This window comes from Bos taurus, chromosome 4, assembly GCF_002263795.3.
Source record: "Bos taurus isolate L1 Dominette 01449 registration number 42190680 breed Hereford chromosome 4, ARS-UCD2.0, whole genome shotgun sequence".
Classification (NCBI taxonomy): domain Eukaryota; kingdom Metazoa; phylum Chordata; class Mammalia; order Artiodactyla; family Bovidae; genus Bos; species Bos taurus.
In genome coordinates, this window is record NC_037331.1 from 32,793,977 (window position 1) to 32,820,203 (window position 26,227).

Below are 26,227 nucleotides of genomic sequence, written 5' to 3' on the forward strand. Positions count from 1 at the left end.
AAACTAAAGGCACTTGCTCCTTGAAAGAAAAGCTACGACAAACCTAGGCAGTGTTTTAAAAAGCAGACACATCACCTTGTCGACAAAGGTCTGTATAATTAAAGCTATGGTTTTTTCAACAGTCATGTATGGATGTGAGAGTTCAACCATAAAAAAGGATGAGCGCTTAAGAATTGATGCTTTTGAACCTTGATGCTAGAGAAGTCTCTTAAGAGTCCCTTGGACAGCAAGGAGATCAAACCAGTCACTCCGAAAGGAAATCAAGCCCAAATATTCACTGGAAGGGCTGATGCTGATGCTGAAGCTCCAAAATTTTGGCCATATGATGTGAAGAGCCAGCTCACTGGAAAAGACCCTGATGCTGGGGAAACTGAGGGCAGAAGGAGAAGGGCACAGCAAAGAATGAAATGGGTGGATGGCATCATTGATTCAATGGACATGAGTCTGACAAACTCTGGGAGAGAGTGAAGGACAGGGAAGCTTGGCATGCTATAGTCCATGGGGTCACAAACAGCCAGACATGACTGAGTGACTGAACAAGTCTTTTCACCTTAACCTACAGAAGCCAAGATACAAACTCAGTTAAGATGCAAAAGAGAATTCAAATTGCACATTTTAAAAACCTGTATTCAATCAGACAATTAGAAAGTAAATAAATGAATAAATTTAATAGTTAAAGAAAACGGAGGCCAAAAGACCACTAAGATAACAATTGTGACAAAAATGAAATCTGCTAAAGTAAAAAAGAAACAAAAGAGATTTAAACATCTATGAGAAAAAAATTTTTACAAAAAAACTAGTCATAGTTGACTTAGAAATGAAGACATTTATTGACTTCAATGTATCCCCTATTGGCTCAGACAGTAAAGAGTTTGCCTGCAATACAGGAGACTCGGGTTTGATCCCTAGGTCGGGAAGATCCCTAGAGAAGGGAATGGCAACCCCACTCCAGTATTCCTGCCTGGAAAATCCCATGGACGGAGGAGTCTGGTGGGCCCCAATCCATGGAGTTGCAAAAAGTCAGACATGACTAACACACTAACTTAAAAATATTACACATTCCATTAAACAAGATAAATATTTTTGTTAATATTAATGTTATCAGAAAAGTGTTTTAAGTCCTAGGAAGCTATCAAGCTTGTGAATACACTCTAAGTTTTCCCAAATTCTCATTTTTACCTGAAAGCTTTAATTTTAACATTGGCAACAAATACTGTCAAGCTGTTCTTCTTGTCGGAACAGACTTACTTCATTCATCTTTATTTAAGGACTGTCTACAAATGTCTAAGTCAAAAAAGCTATAGTTTGAATGTTTTTCTTTCAAGTAAAAATACTATTACACAACAAAAGCATCTAGTTCAGCTAACAATTCAAACGGTTGCATGAGCACTTTTCCTCGAGACGACCACCATGTTTCAGTATGCTGCGGAAATGCTTTATGCATGCTCCCCACTGTGTCACTCAAAATACTAAGAAGAAAGGCTTCCAAAGGTTGAGATTTAATTAAATTAATAATGTCTACCATTATAGACATTAAGTGAAAGTGGCTTTTTTTTTTTTTTAAGACTGAGTGCATGACGAGGAAGAACTCAATGACTACTAGAATAGTTTGATGCCACTGTTTTACTTTGTGTCAAGGCAGCAGCAATTTTACCTACCACTGCTTCTGCACCAGTAATGCGATAGCAACCCGGTGCAACAGGCAAATCACATCTGGAATTATGTGAACACAGTCTGACACGTGGACTGCCAGTGCAGGACACGAAGAGCTGCTAAAACTTCACAGACTGGGAAATATTTCACTGTGCTTCTCAAAAAAGAAACTCACAGTGACTAGCTTCATGCCTTCTTGCTACTTATAAGGCAACAGAGAAGATTCAAGAACACTCTAAAATAACTAGTAAAAAAAAATTAACTTCTGAAAGATGTTAAATATGGTCAAGTGCTTAATTTCAACAAAGAAAGGAAATATTGTATACAGCAAGGAGCTTGAGTTCTCTGTTTGGGTCAAATGCTCAGGCGGAGAGCACACGCACACCCTGCACATTCCTACTGAGGTCTTACCTTAGCTCTGGAGGAACTGACATGTTCCATATTCTCAATGCTGCAGATACAGTTCTGTGAAACTTTCCGGCAAGCCACTCTGATATAGTCCCAGAAGCTATGAGGACTTCCGTAACCAAACCAGGTTACTTGACCTTCAGGAGACAAATTGTAACACAAAAAGAAAACCAGGCTAGTAACTCAAAATGCAAGAACAAAAAATAAAGGGCAGTAGAGTGTGCGATTGTGGAAAGGACACTGATCTTGGGGTCAAAAATACTTAAGTCTGGTCCCTTTCTAACTTTACCTACTTGTGTGATTTGGGGCAATTTATTTAATGGATCTGGATAGCAGTTTTCTCAACAATACAATCAGAGTGAATGAAGCAAAAAGCGCCTAGACACTAAACACAATTGTCTGCAGGTTAATATCCTATCGTTCTAACACAGTCTTCCAGAGAGCACACAGTTAACTTTCCCTGTGCTTCCAGTTAAGCTTTCATTTAAATCGCACCTTTGCCGTATATGGAGAAGGCAATGGCACCCCACTCCAGTACTCTTGCCTGGAAAATCCCATGGACAGAGGAGCCTGGTAGGCTGCAGTCCATGGGGTCGCTAAGAGTCGGATACGACTGAGCGACTTCACTTTCACTTTTGCCGTTTACTGGCTGTGTGACACCAGGCAAGTTAATTAACCTTTCTGAACACCACTTTTCTTGACTCTAAAAGGGGACTAGTTGGAGTAACCACTTTATGAGTATTCTCTGAATCAAATACAACAATGCCTGAGTAATGCCTGAGTAGTCCTGAGTAATGCCTGAGTAATGAGTATGAGTAATGAGTATTGAGTAATGCCTGAGTATTCAGGGTATAGTATTCTCTGAATCAAATACAACAATGCCTGAGTAATGCCTGAGTACTCCTGAGCATAGGACTTGGCACATAAAAGTACTGTAAAAAAGATAATAAAAAAGGAAAAAAATGTTACCTCTTGCATCCTAAACCTTTCTCTTCTTGGAAAAACAGAAAAAAATTTAAAAGGCAACACTTTTTCTCCTCTTCAGAGGGATACTTCGAAGAAACGAAACAACGTGTAGCCCATAATTACCTATCAACAGCAGGAACCATACACTGACTAACCATTACCACCCATTCACTACCATTCTACCCAAACCTTCATCCGTCATTCACCTGCTCACTTCTAGTCAACAACCCATGACAAGTCCTTAGGCACTTACCATTCTAATCTTCCAGACCTGGATAACTACGTCTGTGTTCAAGAACAAATGTTCTTTTGTGCCTATTAATATTTCATTGCAGGACTTTGGGTAATAAGTCCATGGGACCAATTTTGTACTCTGAATATGTTTAAATGGGATATGAGAGATATCTTAGTATTTCTTCAGTTTTCTGAAATAATTATTCTTACCTAGGGAAGCTGTTCAATTTTAAGAAAGAGTAGCTTTTATATTTTAAAACCTCTGCTTCTTTATTTTGAAGTAACATTTATTGATCTCAATTTTCTTTTCCCTAGTAACATGTTCTCTCTAAGCAACATCAAGAAGTATAAAAGTGTTCTTGTCCACATGCAGCATTTTAGGAACAATGTCTGAAATATCTGAGTGGTGTCCAACCACAGCAACACCTAAGAATAACTAGGCTTCTTTTAAAAAGTACTCATGTCTGGGCTCCACCCAAACTAAATAATCAGAATCTTTGGGGTTGGGCCTAGGCATTGCTATTGTTAAAAGATCCCTCTGGTATTTCTAATAATATAGTTAATCAACCAAGGGAAAGCTCATATGTCACAATAGGTAATCCCTATTCCTCATGCAGGACATTTCAAAGGCCTCCTTTTTTTGTAAGCCGCATGTGATCTCTACAGCAAGTCACTTCTCCCTACGAGCTGGCCTAACACCCTGAGCTTACACTTACAGTTACCTGCTTACTTGATTGTCTCGCACATTAGATGGTAAGGTCACTAAGGCAGAGACTATATCTTATTTGTCTTTAATTCTATCTCCAGCACTTGACACAGTGCTTGTCTCACAGCAGGCATTTAATAAATATTTATGAAAACAAATCGACTGGTTAATCCACACTAGCCAGATCTTAACTGCAACACATATAAAAATTTGAATTTTAAAAATCTAATTAGGATCTTTTAACAGTAACAACTCAGTGACAATCTGGTGTCAAGATGTCTGCATGCTACATTGCAAACATCAAATATTCTGACAAAAATATTTACCTTTATAAAAATACAAAAGCATTGACACATCCCTACTCAAACATCATTATATAACGCAAATGTGTCTTCAGTAATGAAATCTTACTGCCAAAAGTAGAAATCTGTAGGAATATTTAGAATCTTCCTTCTTTCTTTCAGTCTCTCCCCATTGCTTCTCTTTGCTCCTTCTCCTCTTTAAAAAAAGTTCCCAGAACAGGATGTTAGCATAGTTTGTTTTTAGGGCAATTTTCATGTTATCAATTTGTTAGCCATTTGGAGAAGACACAGGATGTCTAATGTTAAGAATATGGGCTTTTGAGTCAAGACCAGAACAGAGCACTTTCTAGACGTGCAATCTTAAGCAAATGACTTTTCATTCTACCAACCTGAGTTTCTTCTATGAACTGATAATAATGGTAGTATCTACATGATAACACTGTTGTGAGGATTAGATAATGTGCAACAATTACTATATAGCCTAATACAGATGTTAATAACCATTATTACTTTTATTATTATCATACAAAGAGTTAAGAGATCCAAGCTCCCCTTGCATTACAAAATAGCAATGAAACGCATAGTGAAGTTTTTCCCATGACTTGCTTAGAATCTAGAAAAATCTTTAAAATTTACTCCCTAATCCAACCTTTTCCCATATCAACCATCCTAAATTGACCTCCCTAAAATCTAGTCTTGGTTAATTTCTTTAGCCTCTATTAATTGAGATCATCCCACAGTTTAAAAATGAGGACTACCAACCACACTTCTCTCAATAAATGGAGTACCATACACTGGAAGCAATCTTAAAGGGAGAATCACAAGGTTTCTCTGGTAACTTTATTTTAAACATTCTCATAAATTTGATGTGGTTGAGGAAAATAATTTATGAGAAGTTTAAAAGTAGAGCTGTTGAAAAATTTTTTAAATGTAACAAAGTCCCCTATCGATGGGTAGGGATGACTCAGTAATCCCACTACTGGGCATATTTCCAGAGAGAACCATAATTCAAAACAACACACGCACCCCAATGTTCCCTGTAGCACTACTTACAACAGGCAGGACATGGAAGCAACCTAAATGTCCAGCAATAGGGGAATGGACAGAGAAGCTGTGGTACATATATAGAACTGAATATTACCAACCATAAAAAGGAATGAAACTGGATCATCTGTAGAGACATGTATGGACCTAGAGGCTATCATACCGAGTAAGGTAAGTTACAAAGAGAAAAATACCATATATTAATACATATACGTGGAATCTAGAAAAATGGTATAGATGATCTTATTTGCAAAACAGAAACAGAGACACAGACACAGAGAACAAACATATGGAACCAAGGGGGGAAGAAGTGGGGTGGGATGAAGTGGGAGTTTGGGATTGACATATATACACTACTGGTAATATGTATAAAATAGATAAGTGGTGAAGACTTAATAGCTCAGGGAACTCTACTCAGTGCTCTGGGGCCACCTAAATGGGAAGGAAATCCCCAAACGAGGGGATATATGTAAACGTACAGCTGATTCTCTCTGCTGCACAGTGGAAACTAACACAGCATTGTGAAGCAACTACACTCCAGTAAAAATTACCTTAAAGAAACAGAGTCCCCTTTTGGAGGAGAGGAAACAAAGATACGGAAAAACTAAATATCTAGGCTTAGGTTATACAGAGAAGGAATGGATGCTAAATCCTTCAGACTCCTGCTGTGTGAATGATATGCTGTCTACAGGACTTTCACCCACGAGACAATGACAAGATTTCCTAGATAAGAAACTAAAGAAACAGAAACTAACCAACAGCATGACACGTCACCATGACTCGCAGGGCCTTACGCTGAAGCTGAAGCTCCAGTACGCTGGCCACCTGATGCAAAGAGCTGACTCATTAGAAAAGACCCTGATGCTGGGAAAGACTGAAGGCAGGAGAAGAGGATGACAGAGGATGAGACAGTTGGATGGCATCACCAACTCAGTGCACATGAGGTTGAGCAAGCTCCGGGAGGTGGTGAAGGACAGGGAAGCCTGGCGTGCTGCAGTCCGTGGGGTTGCAAAGAGTTGGACACGACTGAGCGACTGAACAACAAAGTATACCAGTCACAGCATCTTCACAACACTTCCACCTACTCGAGAAATGAGATGAGAGCATGACTGGCTTGATTCTGCCTGCCTTACTCTTTCATGTGCATTGTTTTCAAAATGAATTTGTTAAATCAAGACCCTGAATTTTTCACATTCAGAATGATGTGCTTTGGTTAGGAGAAGGTGGGGTCTTTGTTAGAAACTCCAAATGAACTCTCATGTAAATTGTCCATGTATCCTAGGATTTTAAGTAAGTAATTTCTGCATCTATGAAAACGGTTGAGGTTAAGAACAACAGAAGTGTTCAACTGGTTATTTGAATTATTATTACTTGAACATCGCTTGTACTTAAATATAGATTAACTGTTAGCAAAAGATGTACTTGGGGTTATTAGTCTGTAAAACCTATATTCAACAGGAAAATTTAAAAAGTTACAAGCTGACCATGCCTTTAAAAATTGCTGAGGTAATGAACAATCACTCCAAAGATTTTCTCATTTCTTTAAAAATAGCCACAAAAGCAATTACATAGCAAGGAACCGACTAGCCTATATTTTGAAGACATTTTATTCAGGAGAAGAAACATGCTATCACTAATTTAATTCTCTTTTTAATGTTGGCAACAAGTACAGATATATAAAGTGCTTTCAATTTTATATGTATTTTTAGAAGTTGACTTTTTATCAAAGTAACTTTTCAATACTTATTTCCAACCCATTGATCTGACTCTAATTCATTTCAGGCACAGAAATAAGAGGTGAAAGTTTGCTAGACTAAAAGGTGATCTGCTACTAACCAGCTACATGATGTCTTTCCCACTAAACTGCTACCTATTTTCAAACACCTTAAAATGGCCTGTGATCACTAAAGTCTAACATAATTTTAAATTGCTCTTTTATATTACCTCACTTGAATAATGTAGATGTTCACGTCATGCAGAACATTTGTGTTTTGTTCTTACGTTATTTTACGGCCAGATGAAATCTTCTAAAAACTGAAATTTCCTAAGTGGTTCTCTATTTAGTAGTGGATGACAACACATCATCTTTTGGTAATATATAAATTAATCTGTTAAATGACTTTCTTTCTTCACTCTTTGTATTGTGCTTAGTTATGTGAAGAGCTGACTGAAGTTTTGTTAGTGCCACAATACATCACCTGGATGACAACATCAAAGACTATTACCTTGGACCTGCCATTTATCTAGACGAGCAATAAAAGACAGCGCCATCAAATTTTAAAAAGCCACTCTAATATCACTGCTCCTTGGAAGAAAAGCTATGACAAAACTAGACAGTGTTTTAAAAGGCAGAGACATCACTTTGCCAACAAAGTCCACATAGTCAAAGGTATGGTTTTTCCAGTAGTCATGTACGGATGTGAGAGCTGGACCATACAGAAGGCTTCATGCTAAAGAACTGATGCTTTTGAACTGTGGTGCTGGAGAAGACTCTTGAGAGTCCCTTGGACAGCAGGACATCAAACCACTCAATCCTAAAGGAAATCAAGCCTGAATATTCATTGGAAGAACTGACGCTGAAGCTGATATTCACTGGCTACCTGATGCGAAGAGTTGACTCATTGGAAAAGACCCTGACACTAGAAAGACTGAAGGCAGGAGGAGAAGGGGACAACAGAAGATGAGATGGTTGGATGGCATCACTGACTCAATGGACATGAGTTTGAGCAAACTTTGGGAGACAGTGAAGGACAGGGAAGCCTGGCGTGCTAGAGTCCATGGGGTCACAACAAGCACGACTGAGCAACTCAACAACAAAATACCACTGCAAAAGTTTCAGATACTTCAAGGAAACTAATTACTCGTGGATTTATATTGTTGCCAATATATTTAGATTGTTTAACTTTGCACTGTCAATTCTATAGTGTGTGTGTGCGTGTGTAGTTGCTTCAGACGTGTCCGACTCTTTGTGACCCTATGGACCGTAGCCCACCACAGGCTCCTTTGTCCATGGGATTTTCCTGGCAAGAACACTGGAGTGAGTTGCCATTTCCCCCTACTGGGGGGATCTTCCCAACTCAGCGATTGAACCCACGTCTCCTGTGTCTCTTGCACTGCAGGCGGATTCTTTACCACTGAGTTGCCGGGGAAGCAGGAATCTTACATTTCTTCCTGCTAACTTACGAAAATTAGTTTAAATTTTTCTAAAGAGAGAAAATTCCCATTTCTGAAAAAGATCAGAATCTTGTCCTTTAAAAAAAAAGCACTTTTAGTTGAAGTTCACATTTATTAGACCACCCAGTGCTGAAAGTACAATCGTGACCTTAATTTTCTAGATAAAGTTTCATGTTAATGTTCTAAAAAAAAAAGAATATAAACACTTAAACTAACTTTAATTACACTTCCAGCTGATGTGAATAACTCTGAGTCTAGATGAGATACTCAACTGTACTTACACCGCTAGCTCTATGTTACTTATAAGATGCCTCAAGTAAATCATTCAGCAACTATGAATCACAGTTACCAATCTATAAAATGTAATCATTACCAATCTATAACATGTAATCATTATCCTTTGGTGCTGACAATGTCTTGTTCACTGGTAAGGAACTTATCACAAACTTCTAAACCATACCACAGTTTATACCATAAAACTTAGCCAATTCTTAATTTCCCAAACCAACAAAGAAAATGAAGATAATCAGGTTCACCAGAAATCTGAAAACTGAATTTGACTTACAGGCTTTTTTATCCTAGTAATTTTGCCATCTTTTGAAGCAGAATACAAAGGTTTTGCGTTCTTCTTCCACCCGCATTTTTAATATAAGGCTTAGAACACTGGTAGATGGAATTAAGAGCATGAAGGCTGACATCCACACAGAGTCACATATCAAAGCACAGGCCTGAAGAAATGGAGTGTAATGTTTTAGCAGTGACTAAGGTTATATACAAGGGACCTAAATTGTTTAAAGTGATTGTGGGGATCAGGATTGAGGAAAGGAGAACATACTGTTTTTCTATTTCTACCTGTCTTACTATAAGTGATCTTTAAAAATAACAACTATGTACTTCTTTTCTAAGTCAAAAATATAATAAAAGGCATTAGCATGAGTCCTAGCAGTGCTTTGTATACAGCAGGAATACAATAAAAAAAAATTCAAATAAGTGAGTTAAGGCATATATTCTACCTTGAAGAAAGGAAACTAAGGAATATATTCCCACTAGTGGTTTAAGACCAGCAGTGACTGTTGATAGCACCCATGTATGTTTTACTGAGTAACTTTGGAAAATTCACAGCTTCCCTGAGCCCCAGTTTGCATGTAATTCAAATATTACTACACAGCACTTACAAACTGAGAAAATAACCAGTAAGTCTTATATTGGTGAGTTATTAGTTCAGTTCAGTCACTCAGTCGTGTCCGATTCTTTGCGACCCCATGAATAGCAGCACACCAGGCCTCCCTGTCCATCACCAATTCCCCGAGTCCACCCAAATTCCTGTCCATCGAGTCGGTGATGCCATCCAGCCATCTCATCCTCTGTCATCCCGTTCTTCTCCTGCCCCCAATCCCTCCCAGCATCAGAGTCTTTTCCAATGAGTCAACTCTTCGCATGAGGTGGCCAAAGTATTGGAGTTTCAGCTTTAGCATCAGTCCTCCAAGGAATGCCCAGGACTGATCTCCTTTAGAATGGACTGGTTGGATCTCCTTGCAGTCCAAGGGACTCTCAAGAGTCTTCTCCAACACCACAGTTCAAAAGCATTAATTCTCCAGCGCTCAGCCTTCTTCACAGTCCAACTCTCACATCCATAAATGACCACTGGAAAAACCATAGCCTTGACTAGACACACCTTTGTTGGCAAGGTAATGTCTCTGCTTTTCAATATGCTATCTAGGTTGGTCATAACTTTCCTTCCAAGGAGTAAGTGTCTTTTAATTTCATGGCTGCAGTCACCATCTGAAGTGATTTTGGAGCCCAAAAAAATAAAGTCTGACACTGTTTCCACTGTTTCCCCATCTATTTCCCATGAAGTGATGGGACCAGATGTCATGATCTTAATTTTCTGAATGTTGAGCTTTAAGCCACCTTTTCTACTCTCCTTTTTCACTTTCATCAAGAGGCTTTTTAGTTCCTCTTCACTTTCTGCCATAAGGGTGGTGTCATCAGCATATCTGAAGTTATTGATATTTCTCCTGGCAATCTTGATTCCAGCTTGTGCTTCTTCCAGCCCAGCGTTTCTCATGATGTCCTCTGCATAGAAGTTAAATAAGCAGGGTGACGATATACAGCCTTGACGTACTCCTTTTCCTATTTGGAACCAGTCTGTTGTTCCATGTCCAGTTCTAACTGTTGCTTCCTGACCGCATATAGGTTTCTCAAGAGGCAGGTCAGGTGGTCTGGTATTCCCATCTCTTTCAGAATTTTCCACAGTTTATTGTGATCCACACAGTCAAAGGCTTTGGCATAGTCAATAAAGCAGAAGTAGATGTTTTTCTGGAACTCTCTTGCTTTTTCCATGATCCAGCGGATGTTGGCAATTTGATCTCTGGTTCCTCTGCCTTTTCTAAATCCAGCTTGAACATCTGGAAGTTCACATTTCACGTACTGCTGAAGCCTGGCTTGGAGAATTTTGAGCATTATTTTACTAGCATGTGAGATGAGTGCAATTGTGCAGTAGTTTGAGCATTCTTTGGCATTGCCTTTCTTTGGGATTGGAATGAAAACTGACCTTTTTCAGGCCTGTGGCCACTGCTGAGTTTTCCACATTTGCTGGCATATTGAGTGCAGCACTTTCACAGCATCATCTTTTAGGATTTGGAAGTAGCTCAACTGGAATTCTATCACCTCCACTACCTTTGTTCGTAGTGATGCTTTCTAAGGCCCACTTGACTTTACATTCCAGGATGTCTGGCTCTAGGTGAGTGATCACACCATCGTGATTATCTGGGTTGTGAAGATCTTTTTTGTACAGTTCTTCTGTGTATTCTTGCCACCTTTTCTTAATATCTTCTGCTTCTGTTAGGTCCATACCATTTCTGTCCTTTATCGAGCTCATCTTTGCATGAAATGTTCCCTTGGTATCTCTGATTTTCTTGAAGAGATCTCTAGTCTTTCCCATTCTGTTGTTTTCCTCTATTTCTTTGCATTGATCGCTGAGGAAGGCTTTCTTATCTCTCCTTGCTATTCTTTGGAAGTCTGCATTCAGATGCTTATATCTTTCCTTTTCTCCTTTGCTTTTTGCTTCTCTTCTTTTCACAGATATTTGTAAGGCCTCCCCAGACAGCCATTTTGTTTTTTTGCATTTCTTAGTGAGTTATAGTAAAATATAAATAACACAGACACACATGATTAATAAAATTGTGCTTAAAACCAGGAAACTTAATAGAAATATAGCGGCAGTCATGTTGGAGAGTAAATGGAGTATTATATTGTGTGGGTTAACAAAAAGCTTTTCATTTAAAAATCAGCATAAGCATAGTTCTGCCCTCTGGATTAACAAAAGCAGAAAGCTTTGCAAAACCCATGCAATGTACTAAGAAAGATCACTTAACTGATACAGTCCTCCCCAGTAAGTCAATTCCATGCTCCCATGCAGCTCAGTGCTGGGAGACATCACCAGCATAGAGTACCTTGAAGAGGTATTTGCAGATGAGACAGCCATCGGCAACTTTGGGAACTCTCTAAAAAAAATAAACAACAACACAGAGATATTTGAGAAACCTGACATGAAGTTTACAAAAGCAAACTGAACAGCCCCAATAAGATAGCTACAAATAATCTTGATGCAGTAAACACCACTTACATCTATTACATAAGATGAACTCAGTTAAGATGAACACGGGCTCTACTCAGCGTGGAAATCAAACTGGTCTCTTTGTAGCCTATTCTTTTGGAGAGGCTGGGTTGTCTAAGTTACAAAAGAGAGAAGCTACTGTTCCCTGTTTATTTTCATCTCCATATTGCTCCCCAAACGTAACAAGCTGATAATGAAAGAATGCAAAATGAACAAGCTGCTGCTGCTGCTAAGTTGCTTCAGTCGTGTCCGACTCTGTGAGACCCCAGAGACGGCAGCCCACCAGGCTCCCCCGTCCCTGGGATTCTTCAGGCAAGAACACTGGAGTGGGTTGCCATTTCCTTCTCGAATGCAGGAAAGTGAAAAGTGAAAGTGAAGTCGCTCAGTCATATCTGACTCCTAGCAACCCCATGGACTGCAGCCTACCAGGCTCGTCCGTCCATGGGATTTTCCAGGCAAGAGTACTGGAGTAGGGTGCCATTGCCTTCTCCAAAATGAACAAGAAGCCTGCTGAATTTGCTAGCCTTGCACCTCAGAATGTATACAAATGGCTAGGAAAGTTGCTTACTTATTGAAATATATGACTCAGAAAGTTAACTTTAAAAATAAATGTTCTTTTTTACTGTTAAACTTTTCAAAAAGTTATAAAATTCATTTTAAGGAGCAGTTCTCTCTTTTATTGGTTTAAGAAGAGATAAAGTTTGCATATTTTTTTTCTGAATCATGAGAACAGCACTTAACTATTTAGTAAAATAATCCTTAGTTTAACCAATGTTGACTAAATGCCTACTTTATGCAAAAACACTGTTTTTCCTGCAGCTTCCAATTATTGTTTAACAATCACCATCTGGAAAAGTACTATTAATTCTTGACTATGTTTTTTGGCAATTCCCAGTAGAATTATACAGGAACACTCCAAAGTCAAATTTCTGAAGTCATACTCCCCACAGATGGTATCTTCTTTCATAAGCAAACACTGAAATTCCAACAGGACATGGTCCCACACCTTTCCAAATACTTAGACCTTTTATGAAACTAAACAGAAGCAACCAAACACGGTGAGTAATGTATAAAAAAATAAAAGGAAGGAGCTATATATAGTTGTGCTATTGGCTATGTCTATGTCTCTGCTATTCAGCTCTATCCTCCTACATCCATTTGCATCATTGCAAACAAATATTAAATTTGGAAACATATCCAAAAGGATCTATAACCAAAGGTACCCTAGTTGAAGCCCATATTAAAAATGAATGCTCTTTCTACAACAAACAGAATGAAAATCTCTCTGCATTAAATATAAATCAGAACAGAATGCTTTTCATTGAAAATGTTAAGAACACCAGTTTTTAATGTTTAAACCACGTTTACTAGCTCTGCCTTGAAAGTAGTGTATCTTACCTGTAGTCATTCACATAATCAAAAAGTTATCAAAGTAAAAACAATTTTCAGGAAAACTGTGGTTAAAGTAATTTTACTTAAAAAAAAAAAGTCTCGAGTAAGATTCATCATGTTCAGATTTACGTCATGGTTTAATCAATACCTGGTACAAAATGGGAAACAACTACTGAATCTATTATGAAGCTCAATTTATACTTTAGGGTTTTTTCCAGCTGTTAACATGTTAGCCTTTATGACCTGGTTATGTGTAATATTTTGATTCTGGCTGTGGAACACCATCTGAAAATTTTAAGAACTAAAACATTTCCACTTATTTGTAGGCATTAACTGTTTTGATCATAATTTAGTATCTCACTTGAGGTCAGTTATAAGCAACCAGAAGTGTCCAGACCAAAAGAAAATCCACCAGATTCCAATGATCTGTAGTCACAGTTCAGCACCCCTCTTGTTCTGTAAATGGAAAGGTGAGGCCCAGAGAGCGCCCACCTGGACCCAGCACCTCTGTTCCCCGCATCCTCATGCTCACCTACTCCTTCGGCCGTAGACAAGATCTGACAGATGAGAGAATCAGTCGACTGGCTTTCCTGGTTGAACATGAGTTCTTACTACAGTCTCGTAAATGGGAAAAATAACGGGGCAGTAAACACACAGTGTGAATGGGGTAAATATTTTCATATAAAATTTAAATCCTTAGCTTAGATGGTGCCAAAATATATATATATGAATGGCAAAGCTTACATTATTTCAAAGTGGCTCAAGGAGTGGCTTGTTAGTAGAAAACATTCTCATTTTCAATTGAAATTAAAACTTTTTGTTTTAAAGTATACAATAATAGTTATTTATATATTTTGTTTAAATTATTTATAATATATAAAAGATATAATACATACACAATATACCTGAACAAGAATATAGGTATATTAATATGTAAATACTTAACATTTACTTACACATTTCATATGTAATTTATGTTACACATTTCATATGTAATATGTAATATTATATATCCAAATCTATTACATATATATAATGTTATATATTTAACATTACACATATAAAGTTAGGACAGATGAGACAAGACCAAATATTTAAACCAAACAAACCGAAAATGTTTTGTTCAAGAAAAAAAGTCATTCAAATGGACCATTATAATTATATAATATATGGTGATACTAGGTGCTAGTTTCTAAAATTTTATCCAAAACAAGAATCTACTCAGAAATGGATATGCAATAAAAGAATGCTTAATTATACTGAAGATATAGTATTTCCTGACTTCGAAAGTAGATAATTTTCAAAAACAAGTAACTAAGTAAGTAAACTTTATAATCTTTATATTAATGTGGAAAATGGCCACCATACAGAAAAGACTGCTTTAAACAAATCAATCAGCCCTGGTGATAAGACTGAATGTAACAGCAATCCATAAATACATTTATTCTTCCCTTTTTTTCATGTTAGCCCTTGTTACAACTTTAGCTTTCTATTTATTTGGATTCCTTTGATGACTGAGCTACATTATCCTGATTGATAAAGTCTGATAAATGCTAACAACTATAAAACGTGAACCTTTAGCCTCTGTTGTATTTAGTCTTATTTTCTCTTTGTGCGTGTATACTTTTCTAATAAGCCTACAAGTAGAGGATTTTACTTTTATGTAATTAAAGATGGATTCCTGAAAAGATCCCTAGATATATTTGTAAACTGATTGCCATTTATAAGGCAAATAACAAGTCTGATAATCAATGATCAGACAGTAAGTCAGAATTTTCACAAGTTTTCTTTTTAAACTGGGAATACCAGATAGAATATATTCTATTCTGTCATTAATACTAATAATGTTCAAGTTTGTATTGCTTGAAATTTTGAATCTTTAACCATGTATTTGTATGTAAGAGAAAAATCACTCAGTGAAGCAATATTTACAACTGCAATATGCACTGTAATTCAGCTAACAGTGAAAAAGTATCTTTTCTATGTAGCCATTTTCCACTTTTTAGTAGCTTCTAAAATTAAAATATTATATATAACTTATCTTAAACTTCTTAAAAGTTTGCTTTAAAACGCCATTTACAGGTAAATGTAGGTACATTGAAATAGTATTTGGCTATTTGATTGAACAATTTTTAAAAACTGAGCACCAAAATTATGCAAATACTTTACATTTGATAAGTCATAGTGACTTTAAAGAAAAAGAATATAGGAAGAATTTTAACCAAATAAAAATATTAGATTATATGCATGAACAACTCATTGAAATTAGAAAATCAGAAAAATGTAGGAACTGAAATTATGATGCTCTCCAAAAAAAATGAAAGTCCATTAAATTGTGCAATCTTTTCCCTGTTCTATACTATGAGAAATATTTACTTCCTTTAAATGAGCAATATTTGAGCATTAAGTGATCTAAACTGTTGAAGTTATGTAACAAAAATTTTACCAAGAAAAAACTTTCCATTACTGAAAATAAACCAAATATCATCTGATAATTACACGTACTGTAAGTAGCTCTATGCTAATTTGCAAAAATCATAAGATCAAACTGGGAATGTCCTATTATTTTTCTGGCAGAGACTCAAAGGACTACAGACACAGGTAAACAACACAAACATCAATTACCATCAGAAACCATCATTTCCTGCTAACTCCAAGAACTGGATTACCTAATAGAATCACAAAGTTTTTTAACTCTATCCTATATTTACCAAAAAAAAACACACACAAAATATCATAGGCAATTCTATCAATGGTAGCTATTATTGAATAAGTTTTTTCATAATGTTTTCTTCCATGTAGTACTCCCTTCTCAGAACTCAACTCTAAATTGTAATTCTTTCATTTGAAGGACTTTTGAAGGAAGTTCACCAAAAAAAAAAAACTTGAAAAACTCTCCAGGGGTAACCAGGTTTAAAACCATTAATAAACCTCTCCTTCCGTAAGTAAGAAAATGCTTAAATGTGAAGGTTAAAAATTCCTTGAAAATTACGGTTTGGTTCTAAAATATAAAAACTGTTTTGCTCCTATCTCCAAATAAAATGTAAAAACTTGATATTTTTCTTGCTTTTCACCTAAAAATGCCTACAACAAATAACACTAATTAAGTGTTAGTGTGATTGTATGACAATCACATACTTCAAACAGGAGCAAATCACCAAGTATGTGGCCATTGTGTGTTTCAGAATTTTAAACATTCAGAACCATATACAATGTGAAACTAAGACAAGAAAGATATTTCAGATGTTTCAAAACAGAAATGAACTTTCAAGTGAAACATAAGAATAAAATAATAAACTACCAATAATATTTATGTAAGAAGACTAATATCAAGGAAGAAAAAAGTCATTGACCAAAATGGGCTATAAAATAATGAGTTCCACATAATGTACCTAATTAATTCTTTTTTATTCTAATTTAAAAAATTCAATCTACAAAACAAATAAACAAAGTCATAATCTGGAAGTTAGGAAAACAGATGAATAAACATGAACATACATTCAATCTCATTTGTAAATAAAAACAAATTAAAATAACAAAATGTTGTATATATTTCATATTAATAGAAGACCAAAAATACTTTCCACTTACCAAATTAAAAATAGTAATATAATAATATAATGAGCATATGAGAAAATAACCATATATACTATTGTTGGTACAACCTGATAGACGATAATATAGCAACATACATTAAACATAACATAGTACATATATATCATAATGTGCATACCCTTTAACTTCAGTAACTACAATTCTAAGAATTCATTAGCTACTATCATTAATAGAAAACAATTTTAAAGAATTAGAAAACTGTGAAAAAATTTTTTCAGTGATATATGACAGCATGTTTATGAAAGACAAATTTGGTAAAAAATTTTGATAAGTAAACATGACAATTATGGTTCATTTGTACAATCGAATATTATATATTTGTTTAAAATGAAATGGCAATATAAACAAGAAAAGATAGATGCTCAAAAACCTGTACGTGACTTTTCATAACAGTACTATTATAATAGTACTGTTGCTGTAGAAAAAAATGGAAACAATCTAAATGTCTATTAAATGAATAATGAATACACAAAATGTGGTGTGTCTATAGAATGGAACATTATTCAGCCTTTAAAAGGAATGAAGTTCTAGTAGCTGTACAAGAAGGATTAGCCTTGAAAACATGCTAAATTAAAGAAGCCAAACATAAAAGCCACATATTTTACAACTTCATTTACATGAAATGTTCAGAAGTAAATCCGTAAGGACCAAAAGTGTATTAGTGGTTTCTAGGCAATGGGGTGGGGAGAGAAAAGGAAGTACCTGCTCAGTGGATACAGAGGTTCTTTTATAATATAATGAAAATGTCCTAGAACTGACAGCAGTGATAGTCATTCAACACTGTGCATACACTAAAATCCAGTGTATTGCACACTTTACAATGGTTAAAATAGTGAACTTTATGTTATATGAATTTAATCTCAAGTCTTAAAATGCTAATAAAACAAATGACGTGGAAAAATATGACTAAAACAAAACACAGGTCATAACAAAGAAAATACACATATTGTCTGCTACTGCTGCTAAGTCGCTTCAGTCATGTACGACTCTGTGCGACCCCATAGACGGCAGCCCACCAGGCGCCCCCGTCCCTGGGATTCTCCAGGCAAGAACACTGGAGTGGGTTGCCATTTCCTTCTCCAATGCATAAAAGTGAAAAGTGAAAGTGAAGATGCTCAGTCGTGTCCGACTCCTAGAGACCCCATGGACTGCAGCCTACAAGGCTCCTCCATCCATTGGATTTTCCAGGCAAGAGTACTGGAGTGGGGTGCCATTGCCTTCTCCACACATACTGTCTATGTATACATATTCAGATGTGATAGATATACAGAAAGTTGCTAGCTGCAATTATATCTGGGATTTCTGGAAGGTTTTATTAATACTTCTAAGGTTTTATATGTGAACCTCTCATCATTTTTACATGAAGTAGGAGTAAAAGGGAAGGCAGAGAACAACTGATAGTCCATGAAGATGAAAGTATACATATACAGGAAGGGGTTAAATTAAGGAATCGTGCTAGAGCTTTATCATTTTCTTCCTTTCTTTCCTTTTTTTAAAAACACAGTAAAAATAAAAGAGCTCTACCAACAATCAGCAGACTATCAGCTCTAATTTTAGACACTATCAGAATGAAAATAAATTAATATTTTCATTTCTTAATAAAGAAAAAAATAAAATAAAAATAAAAACACAGTAGAACATTAACAAGAATATAAACAAAGTCAAATAGTCCACATGGCCTTTATGGGATAAAATCTTAAAATGAAAAAGAGGTTTTTCAAAAAGCATTAGCAAAACAAGAAATGATAAGGGCTATAAGCTTAGGAATATATAAAAGTATAGGTATATGATTTTAATCAAAAAAGATATATGAAGAAAAGGAAACTTGAATGATACTTCAATGTTTCCAGTTACATTTTTTTAACCATACTTGCCTTACAAACTGAAGTCCTCTGTTTTTAGAATCTACATAGCTGCTTATTTACTACTTGAACTTTAAATTTACTATACTACATAGAGGTTAATTTTATTTCCTATACAATTTAAGGGGCTTCCCCCATGGCTCAGTGGTAAAGAATCTGCCTGTCAATGCAGGTTCAAACCCTGGGTCAGGAAGATCCCCTGGAGAAGGAAATGGCAACCCACTCCAGTATTCTTGCCTGGGAAATCCCATGGACAGAGGAGCCTGGCGGGCTACAGTCCATGGAGTTGCAAGAGCAGGATACGACTTAGCAACTAAAACACACAATTTAAGATGCTGAACGAAAATAACCATCTACATATAATCCTGGATGTTTCAAGAATGTTTGAATATTATTATTTTCTGAGATACAAAATCTGCTGAAGGTTTCCTGCATTTCCAAGCATATCACGGAAGTACATTCCAAGAACAGAGTGGCCTTGTCCATTGTCTAAAAGCCCAACTCTGGCAACCTTCAGAGCCACTTTCTTTTCTATTGTATCATGTTTTTTTTGGCCTGAGTAGGTGAGTTTTATTGGGTGAGTTGTGTTCAAATGTTACTGCATAAACAATTCAAGTCTCATTTTATGTGCAAACTAAGAATCAAAAGTTGGAAAACATTCAAAAATGAACAAAGAAAATTCAAGCGGCAAATGGAGAGGTTTATCTTTACCATTGTTTCTAACAGTGTTTACACCACACTTCAAAAGGTGGCCTCATGGGGAGGTAACTATTTATTATTTAAGTCAGGAAGAGCTTTGAGGTTCAAGCCAGTGTTCCTGAACAATGGTTAGGTATCATAACAGTTCAACTGGATTGCAGAAATTCTAAAATGTCAAGTCACAGACATTCTACCTTATTTTAAGAGTCTGAATCCAGATGCTATCAGAGAAAAAACAAACAAACAAACAAAAAACCCCCCACAAAAAACCAGCCCAGAGATTAGTACTCAGGGGATCAAGAAGTGGAAATTTCTAAAGAGTTCTGTTTTCCAACAAATATTCACTATGTGCCTACCATATTCCAAGCACTGTTCCAGAAATCTAGGCGACGTCAATGAACGAAACAAAGATCTTTACCCTAACGAAGCTTATACTTTAGTAGAGGTAAAGGAATACAATAAACAATAATCATAATGAGTAAATCACATATGTCAGAAGTTAAGACTTTAAAAAATAAGCAGGACAGGGAAAAGAGGTCAGGAATGCTTCAGGTGAAAGGAGGTGAGGTGAGTTCTAATTTAAAATATGCTGGAAGGGTTTACACTTCAATGAACAGTTTTGAAACAGATGGGGAGTTAACCATTCAGATGGAGATGTGCAATGGTGTTCTATGATAGCAGTGTCTGGTTACTCAAGAAAAAGGAGAAGACCAATAAGGCTGCTGCTGCTGCTGCTAAGTCACTTCAGTCGTGTCCGACTCTGTGCGACCCCATAGACGACAGCCCACCAGGCGCCCCCGTCCCTGGGATTCTCCAGGCAAGAACACTGGAGTGGGCTGCCATTTCCTTCTCCAATGCATGAAAGTGAAAAGTGAAAAGTGAAGTCGCTCAGTCATATCTGACTCCTAGCAACCCCATGGACTGCAGGCTACCAGGCTCCTCCATCCATGGGATTCTCCAGGCAAGAGTACTGGAGTGGGGTGCCATTGCCTTCTCCGCCAATAAGGCTAGAGCACAGCAATTTAAAAACAGAAAGAGGATTCTCTGTGCATAGTGTAACTAGAGAACATGTTGAGAACTGAGGCAAAATCTAAACTCAAAGTGAGTCAGCAAGCCCAAGGTTAGGAAGTTTAATTAGCAGATTAATCCATAGGAAATTTGATACATCAGTAGTATCTTATTATATTTGGCCATTTGATATATCAATAGTATCTCATTATATTTGTTCCTGTTTTCTTTAATTAATAGTATATTACTAATTAATAGGCTTTAGTCCTCTATGATACTCAGAGCTTTTTCATTTTAATCAGCTATTTTTCATATAACCTTTACAAAATTCACCATTATATCCCATTTCCATATCACCTAGTTGAAGTTTTCAAGATGCTTTTTCAAGATTGTTTCTGACCAATTTACTGCTAAATTTCGTATTTTTCTTAAACTATCCGGTCTACAATACACTACTACATTTTAAAAATGAAATTTTACATTTTTATTTGAGGCACTTTTATGTCTTTCTTGTGTGGACTCCTCTCTGACCCAATGAGGCAGAAAGGATTATTGACTCTTTTGTGCTACATCACGCTCATTGATACTTCTACTATGACTCAACGACAATAATCGACATCTTTGTTCATGTACCTTCCCTTTGCCCTCCGGAAGTGATTTCATGTGAAAGCATGCCTTCTTAATCTTTGTATCCCATACGGTAGCAGAGGATCTAGATGGATTGTTAAATAAGAGAATGAATGGTATAAATAGGGTGTGCGTGTGTGTGTATATGTGTGTGTGTGTGTGTGAGTGAAGATTAGGGGGAAAAAAAAAGAGGAAGGCATATGTGCAATGTCAAGGTTAAAGCCATGTGCTCCAGGAAAAGTATAGGGAACTCACACTATGACTTGTTGCCAAAGCAGAGGAACAATAAAGAGTTATATTTAGCCAAGAAAAATGTGAAGGGGTGATGGCTATCTTCCTTGGGGTTTCTTTCTACTATGTTAGGAAACTTACTCAACTTCCTAAGGTAACCAAGAATCAAGGAATGGTAATTTTAAGTATTACAACGAAAGAGTGGGATCTTTGCCATTTTAAAATGTTTTAATGGGAACTGACAGAACTAGAGGAAGTTATAAACATATATTTTAATGTACAATAAGTTTGCTGTTGGCATTCAGAGTGCTCAGTCTCTCGGTTGTGTCCGACTGCTTGTGACCTCATGGACTGTAGCCTGCCAGGCTCCTTTGCCCATGGAATTTTCCAGGCAAGAATACTTGGTGGGGTGCCAATTCCCCCAATTCCAGGATCGAACCTGCATCTCTTGCACCTTCTGCACTGGCAGGTGTCTTCTACCACTAGCACCACCTGGCAAGCCGAGTTCTGTGCATTTTTTAAACGCAAGCAATCGTGTAACCATGATCACAAGATACATAACAGTTCTACAACCCAAAAAAACTCCTTCGTGCTGACAGTATATAATCAACATCTCTAATCACTAACCCCTGATAACCCCTGAACCTCTTCTCTGACATGACAGTCTGGTCTTTGCTAGAATGTCATACAAATGGAAGCATACAGTATCTGACCTTCAGGGTCTCACTTCTCTCACTTAGCAAAATACATCTGAGATTCATAAAGGTTGTTGCATACAGAGATGTTTTTTCCCTTTTTTTCTCAGTTTGTATGGATTGTGTTGATTTACCTAGTCATCACATGAAGGACACTGGGCTGTTTCTAGTTTTTAGTGATTATGAATATGGCTGTTATAAACAGATCTTTGTGTAAAGATAAGTTTCCATTTCTCTTGAGTAAAGGAATTAGCTTTTGGGAAACCATTTTGCATTCCCACAGGTAACACATCAATATTTCAACTTCCCCACATCCCTACTAGAAATGGGTATAGAGTCCAGCAGTGCCTGTGGTTGTAATTGCACTTCCCAAGTGACTAACGATACTGAACATGTTTCCATGTGTTTTACATGCCGTTTGCATATTTTCATTGGTGAAGGGTCTGTTCAAATCTTTTGCCCATTATTATATTGAGTTGCTGCTACTGCTAAGTCACTTCAGTCATGTCCGACTCTGTGCGACCCCATAGGCTCCCTCATCCCTGGGATTCTCCAGGCAAGAACACTGGAGTGGGGTGCCATTTCCTTCTCCAATGCATGAAAGGGAAAAGTGAAAGTGAAGTCTCTCAGTCATTTCCGACTCTTAGCGACCCCATGGACTGCAGCCTACCAGGCTCCTCCACCCATGGGATTTTCCAGGCAAGAATACTGGAGTGGGGTGCCATTGCCTTAAATTGGGTTAGATGTTTTCAAATTATTATATTCTCATAGTTCTTAGCATATTTTGGATACAAGCCCTTTGTCAAACATGTAGTTAGCAACTATTTTCTCCCAGCCTATGGCTTGTGTTATTCTCTTAACAATGTCTTTTGGAGGACAAAAGTCAGTAATTTTCCTGAGGTCTACACGTCATTATTTTTTGCTTCATGGATTACACTTCTGTTGTTTTACCTAAAATGTTTGCCTAATTAAACATAACAAAGATGTTTTATGTTTTTAATGGTTCTTTGTTTTTACATTTAGTCTATGATCCATTTTGAATTAATTCTTGTAGGTGGTGTGAGGTAGAACTCAAGTTCATTTTTTGCATATAGAACTATGGAAGGAGGTTTGTGACAGTGTACAGGAGGCAGGGATCAAGACCACCTCCAAGAAAAAGAAATGCAAAAAGGCAAAATGGTGGTCTGAGGAGGCCTTACAAATAGCTGAGAAAAGAAGAGAAGTGAAAGGCAAAGGAGAAAAGGAAAGATATACCCATTTGAATGCAGAGTTCCAAAGAATAACAAGGAGAGATAAGAAAGCCTTCCTCCGCGATCAATGCAAAGAAATAGAGGAAAACAATAGAATGGGAAAAACTAGAGATCTCTTCAAGAAAATCAGAGATACCAAGGGAACATTCATGCAAAGATGGGCACAATAAAGGACAGAAATGGTATGGACCTAACAAAAGCAGAAGATATTAAGAAGAGGTGGCAAGAATACACTGAAGAACTGTACAAAAAAGATCTTCATGACCCAGATAATCACTATGGTGTGATCACTCACCTAGAGTCAGACATCCTGGAATGTGAAGTCAAGTGGGCCTTAGAAAGCATCACTACGAACAAAGGTAGTGGAGGTGATGGAATTCCAGTTGAGCTATTCCAAATCCTGAAAGATGATGCTGTGAAAGTGCTGCACTCAATATGTCAGCAAATTTGGGAATCTTAGCAGTGGCCACAGGACTGAAAAAGGTCAGTTTTCATTCCAATCCCAAAGAAAGGCAATGCCAAAGAATGCTCAAACTACAGAACAATTGCACTCATCGCACATGCTAGTAAAATAATGCTCAAAATTCTCCAAGCCAGGCTTCAGCAGTACATGAACCGTGAACTTCCAGATATTCAAGCTGGATTTAGAAAAGGCAGAGGAACCAGAGATCAAATTGCTAACATCCACTGGATCACATAAAAAGCAAGAGAGTTCCAGAAAAACATCTATTTCTGCTTTATTGACTATGCCAAAGCCTTTGACTGTGTGGAACAAAACAAACTGTGGAAAATTCTTTAAGAGATGGGAATACCAGACCACCTGACCTGCCTCCTGAGAAATCTGTATGCAGGTCAAGAAGCAACAGTTAGAACTGGACATGGAACAACAGACTGGTTCCAAATCAGAAAAGGAGTGCATCAAGGCTGTATATTATCACCCTGCTTATTTAACTTATATACAGAGAACATCATGCGAAATGCCAGGCTAGAGGAAGCACCAGCTGGAATCAAGATTGCCGGGAGAAATATCAATAAACTCAGATACGCAGATGATACCACCCTTAGGGCAGAAAGCAAAGAACTGAAGAGCCTCTTGATGAAAGTGAAAGAGGAGAGTGAAAAAGTTGGCTTAAAACTCAACATTCAAATACAAAGATCACGGCATCCGGTCCCATCACATAGCAAACAGATGAGGAATTGATGGAAACAGTGACAGACTTTATTTTTGGGGGCTCCAAAATCACTGCAGATGGTGACTGCAGCCATGAAATTAAAAGACGCTTGTTCCTTGAACGAAAAGCTATGAACAACCTAGACACCATATTAAAAAGCAGAGACATTAGTTTGCCAACAAAGGTCCATCTAGTCAAGGCTATGGTTTTTCCAGTATTCTTGTATGGATGTGACAGTTTGACCATAAAGAAAGCTGAGTGTTGAAGAATTGACGTTTTTGAACTGTGGTGTTGGAGAAGTCTCTTGAGAGTCTCTTGGACTCCAAGGAGATCAAACCTGTCAATCCTAAAGGAAATCAGTCCTGAATATTCCTTGGAAGAACTGAAGCCGAAGCTGAAACTCCAATAGTTTGGCTATCTGATGCGTAGAACTAACTCATTTGAAAAGACCCTGATGCTGGGAAAGATTGAAAGCGGGAGAAGAAGGGGACAACAGAGGATGAAATGGTTGGATGGCATCACCCACTCAATGGACATGAGTTTGAGTAAACTCTGGGAGTTGGTGATGGACAGGGAGGCCTGGCGTGCTGCAGTCCATGGGGTGGCAAAGAGTTGGACACAACTGAGTGAAGGAACTGACCTGAATCCCATTGTTCTAGCACCATTTTTTGGAAAAGATGATCAATTCACCAGTGAAATGCCTTTTCTTCTTAGTAAAAAACCAATCAAGCATATCTGTGTGCCTCTGATTTCTGGACTCTACTCCATTCTACTTTCCAGGTGGCTCAGTGGTAAACAATCTGTCCTCCAACCCAGAGACCCAGTTTTGATTGCTGGGTTGGGAAGATTCCCTGAGAAGGAAATAGCAACCCACTCCAGAATTCTTGCCTTGGGAAATCCTATGCACAGAGAAGCCAGTTCATAGAATCACAGAGTCAGATATTACTTAGCCACTTATATATGTATGTATATACAAAAGCTTTTACCAATAAGTAAGTGTAAGTAAGTGTTAGTCGCTCAGTCGTGTCCGACTCTTTGGCACCCCATGAACTGTAGCCCTCTAGGTTTCTCTGTCTAAGGGATTCTCCAAGCAAGAATACAGGAATGGGTTGCCATTTCCTTTTCCAGAGGATCTTTCTGACCCTGAATCCAGGTCTCCTGCATTACAGGCAGCTTCTTTAGCGTTTGAGCTACAGGGAAGTCCTAATATTTAATTTACTTTAATATTTAATTGAAATTGTAATTTATCAATAACACACCCTTTAATCACTATTTCCTGAAAGTTCTCAAAATCAGAGACTTTGAGCATCCAACTTTGTTCTTCCCTTGTGAAACTGTTTTGCCTATTCTAGTTACCTAGGCTAGCCATTTACAGAATCAGTTTAATATCTACAAAAAAAGCCTGCTAACATTTTGAGAGGACACTGCATCTATAGTCAATGTAGAGAGAACTGACATCTTAACAATATTGAGTTTTAGAGAAATTATCAGGTCCAAAATGTTACTAATCCTAAGGCTAAGAAATCCTGCTGTAGACTTCTGTAGATCCCGGCTACACACTGAATGTTTG

The 26,227-nt window shown here is 37.2% G+C and overlaps 1 protein-coding gene across 9 annotated transcripts in view; it reads right to left on the reverse strand.

The window, feature by feature from the left end:
- The window catches only part of LOC101902435 (phosphatidylcholine translocator ABCB4), a 107,009-nt gene that overhangs the window by 62,150 nt on the left and 18,632 nt on the right, over positions 1-26,227 (reverse strand). For 5 of the 9 annotated variants that reach the window (XM_024991022.2, XM_059885824.1, XM_024991030.2 and 2 more), the window contains exons 2-4: positions 14,031-14,116; positions 11,943-11,993; positions 2,065-2,198 (exon numbers count right to left, since the gene is read on the reverse strand). In XM_024991022.2, coding sequence (XP_024846790.1) covers positions 2,065-2,198; positions 11,943-11,993; positions 14,031-14,100 — 255 coding nt within the window. In that variant the 5' untranslated portion in view covers positions 14,101-14,116. Of the gene's footprint in view, positions 1-2,064; positions 11,994-12,115; positions 12,582-14,030; positions 14,332-26,227 lie in introns of those variants that run through there. The other 4 variants (XM_059885826.1, XM_059885829.1, XM_059885828.1 and 1 more) reach the window with 4 other exon arrangements.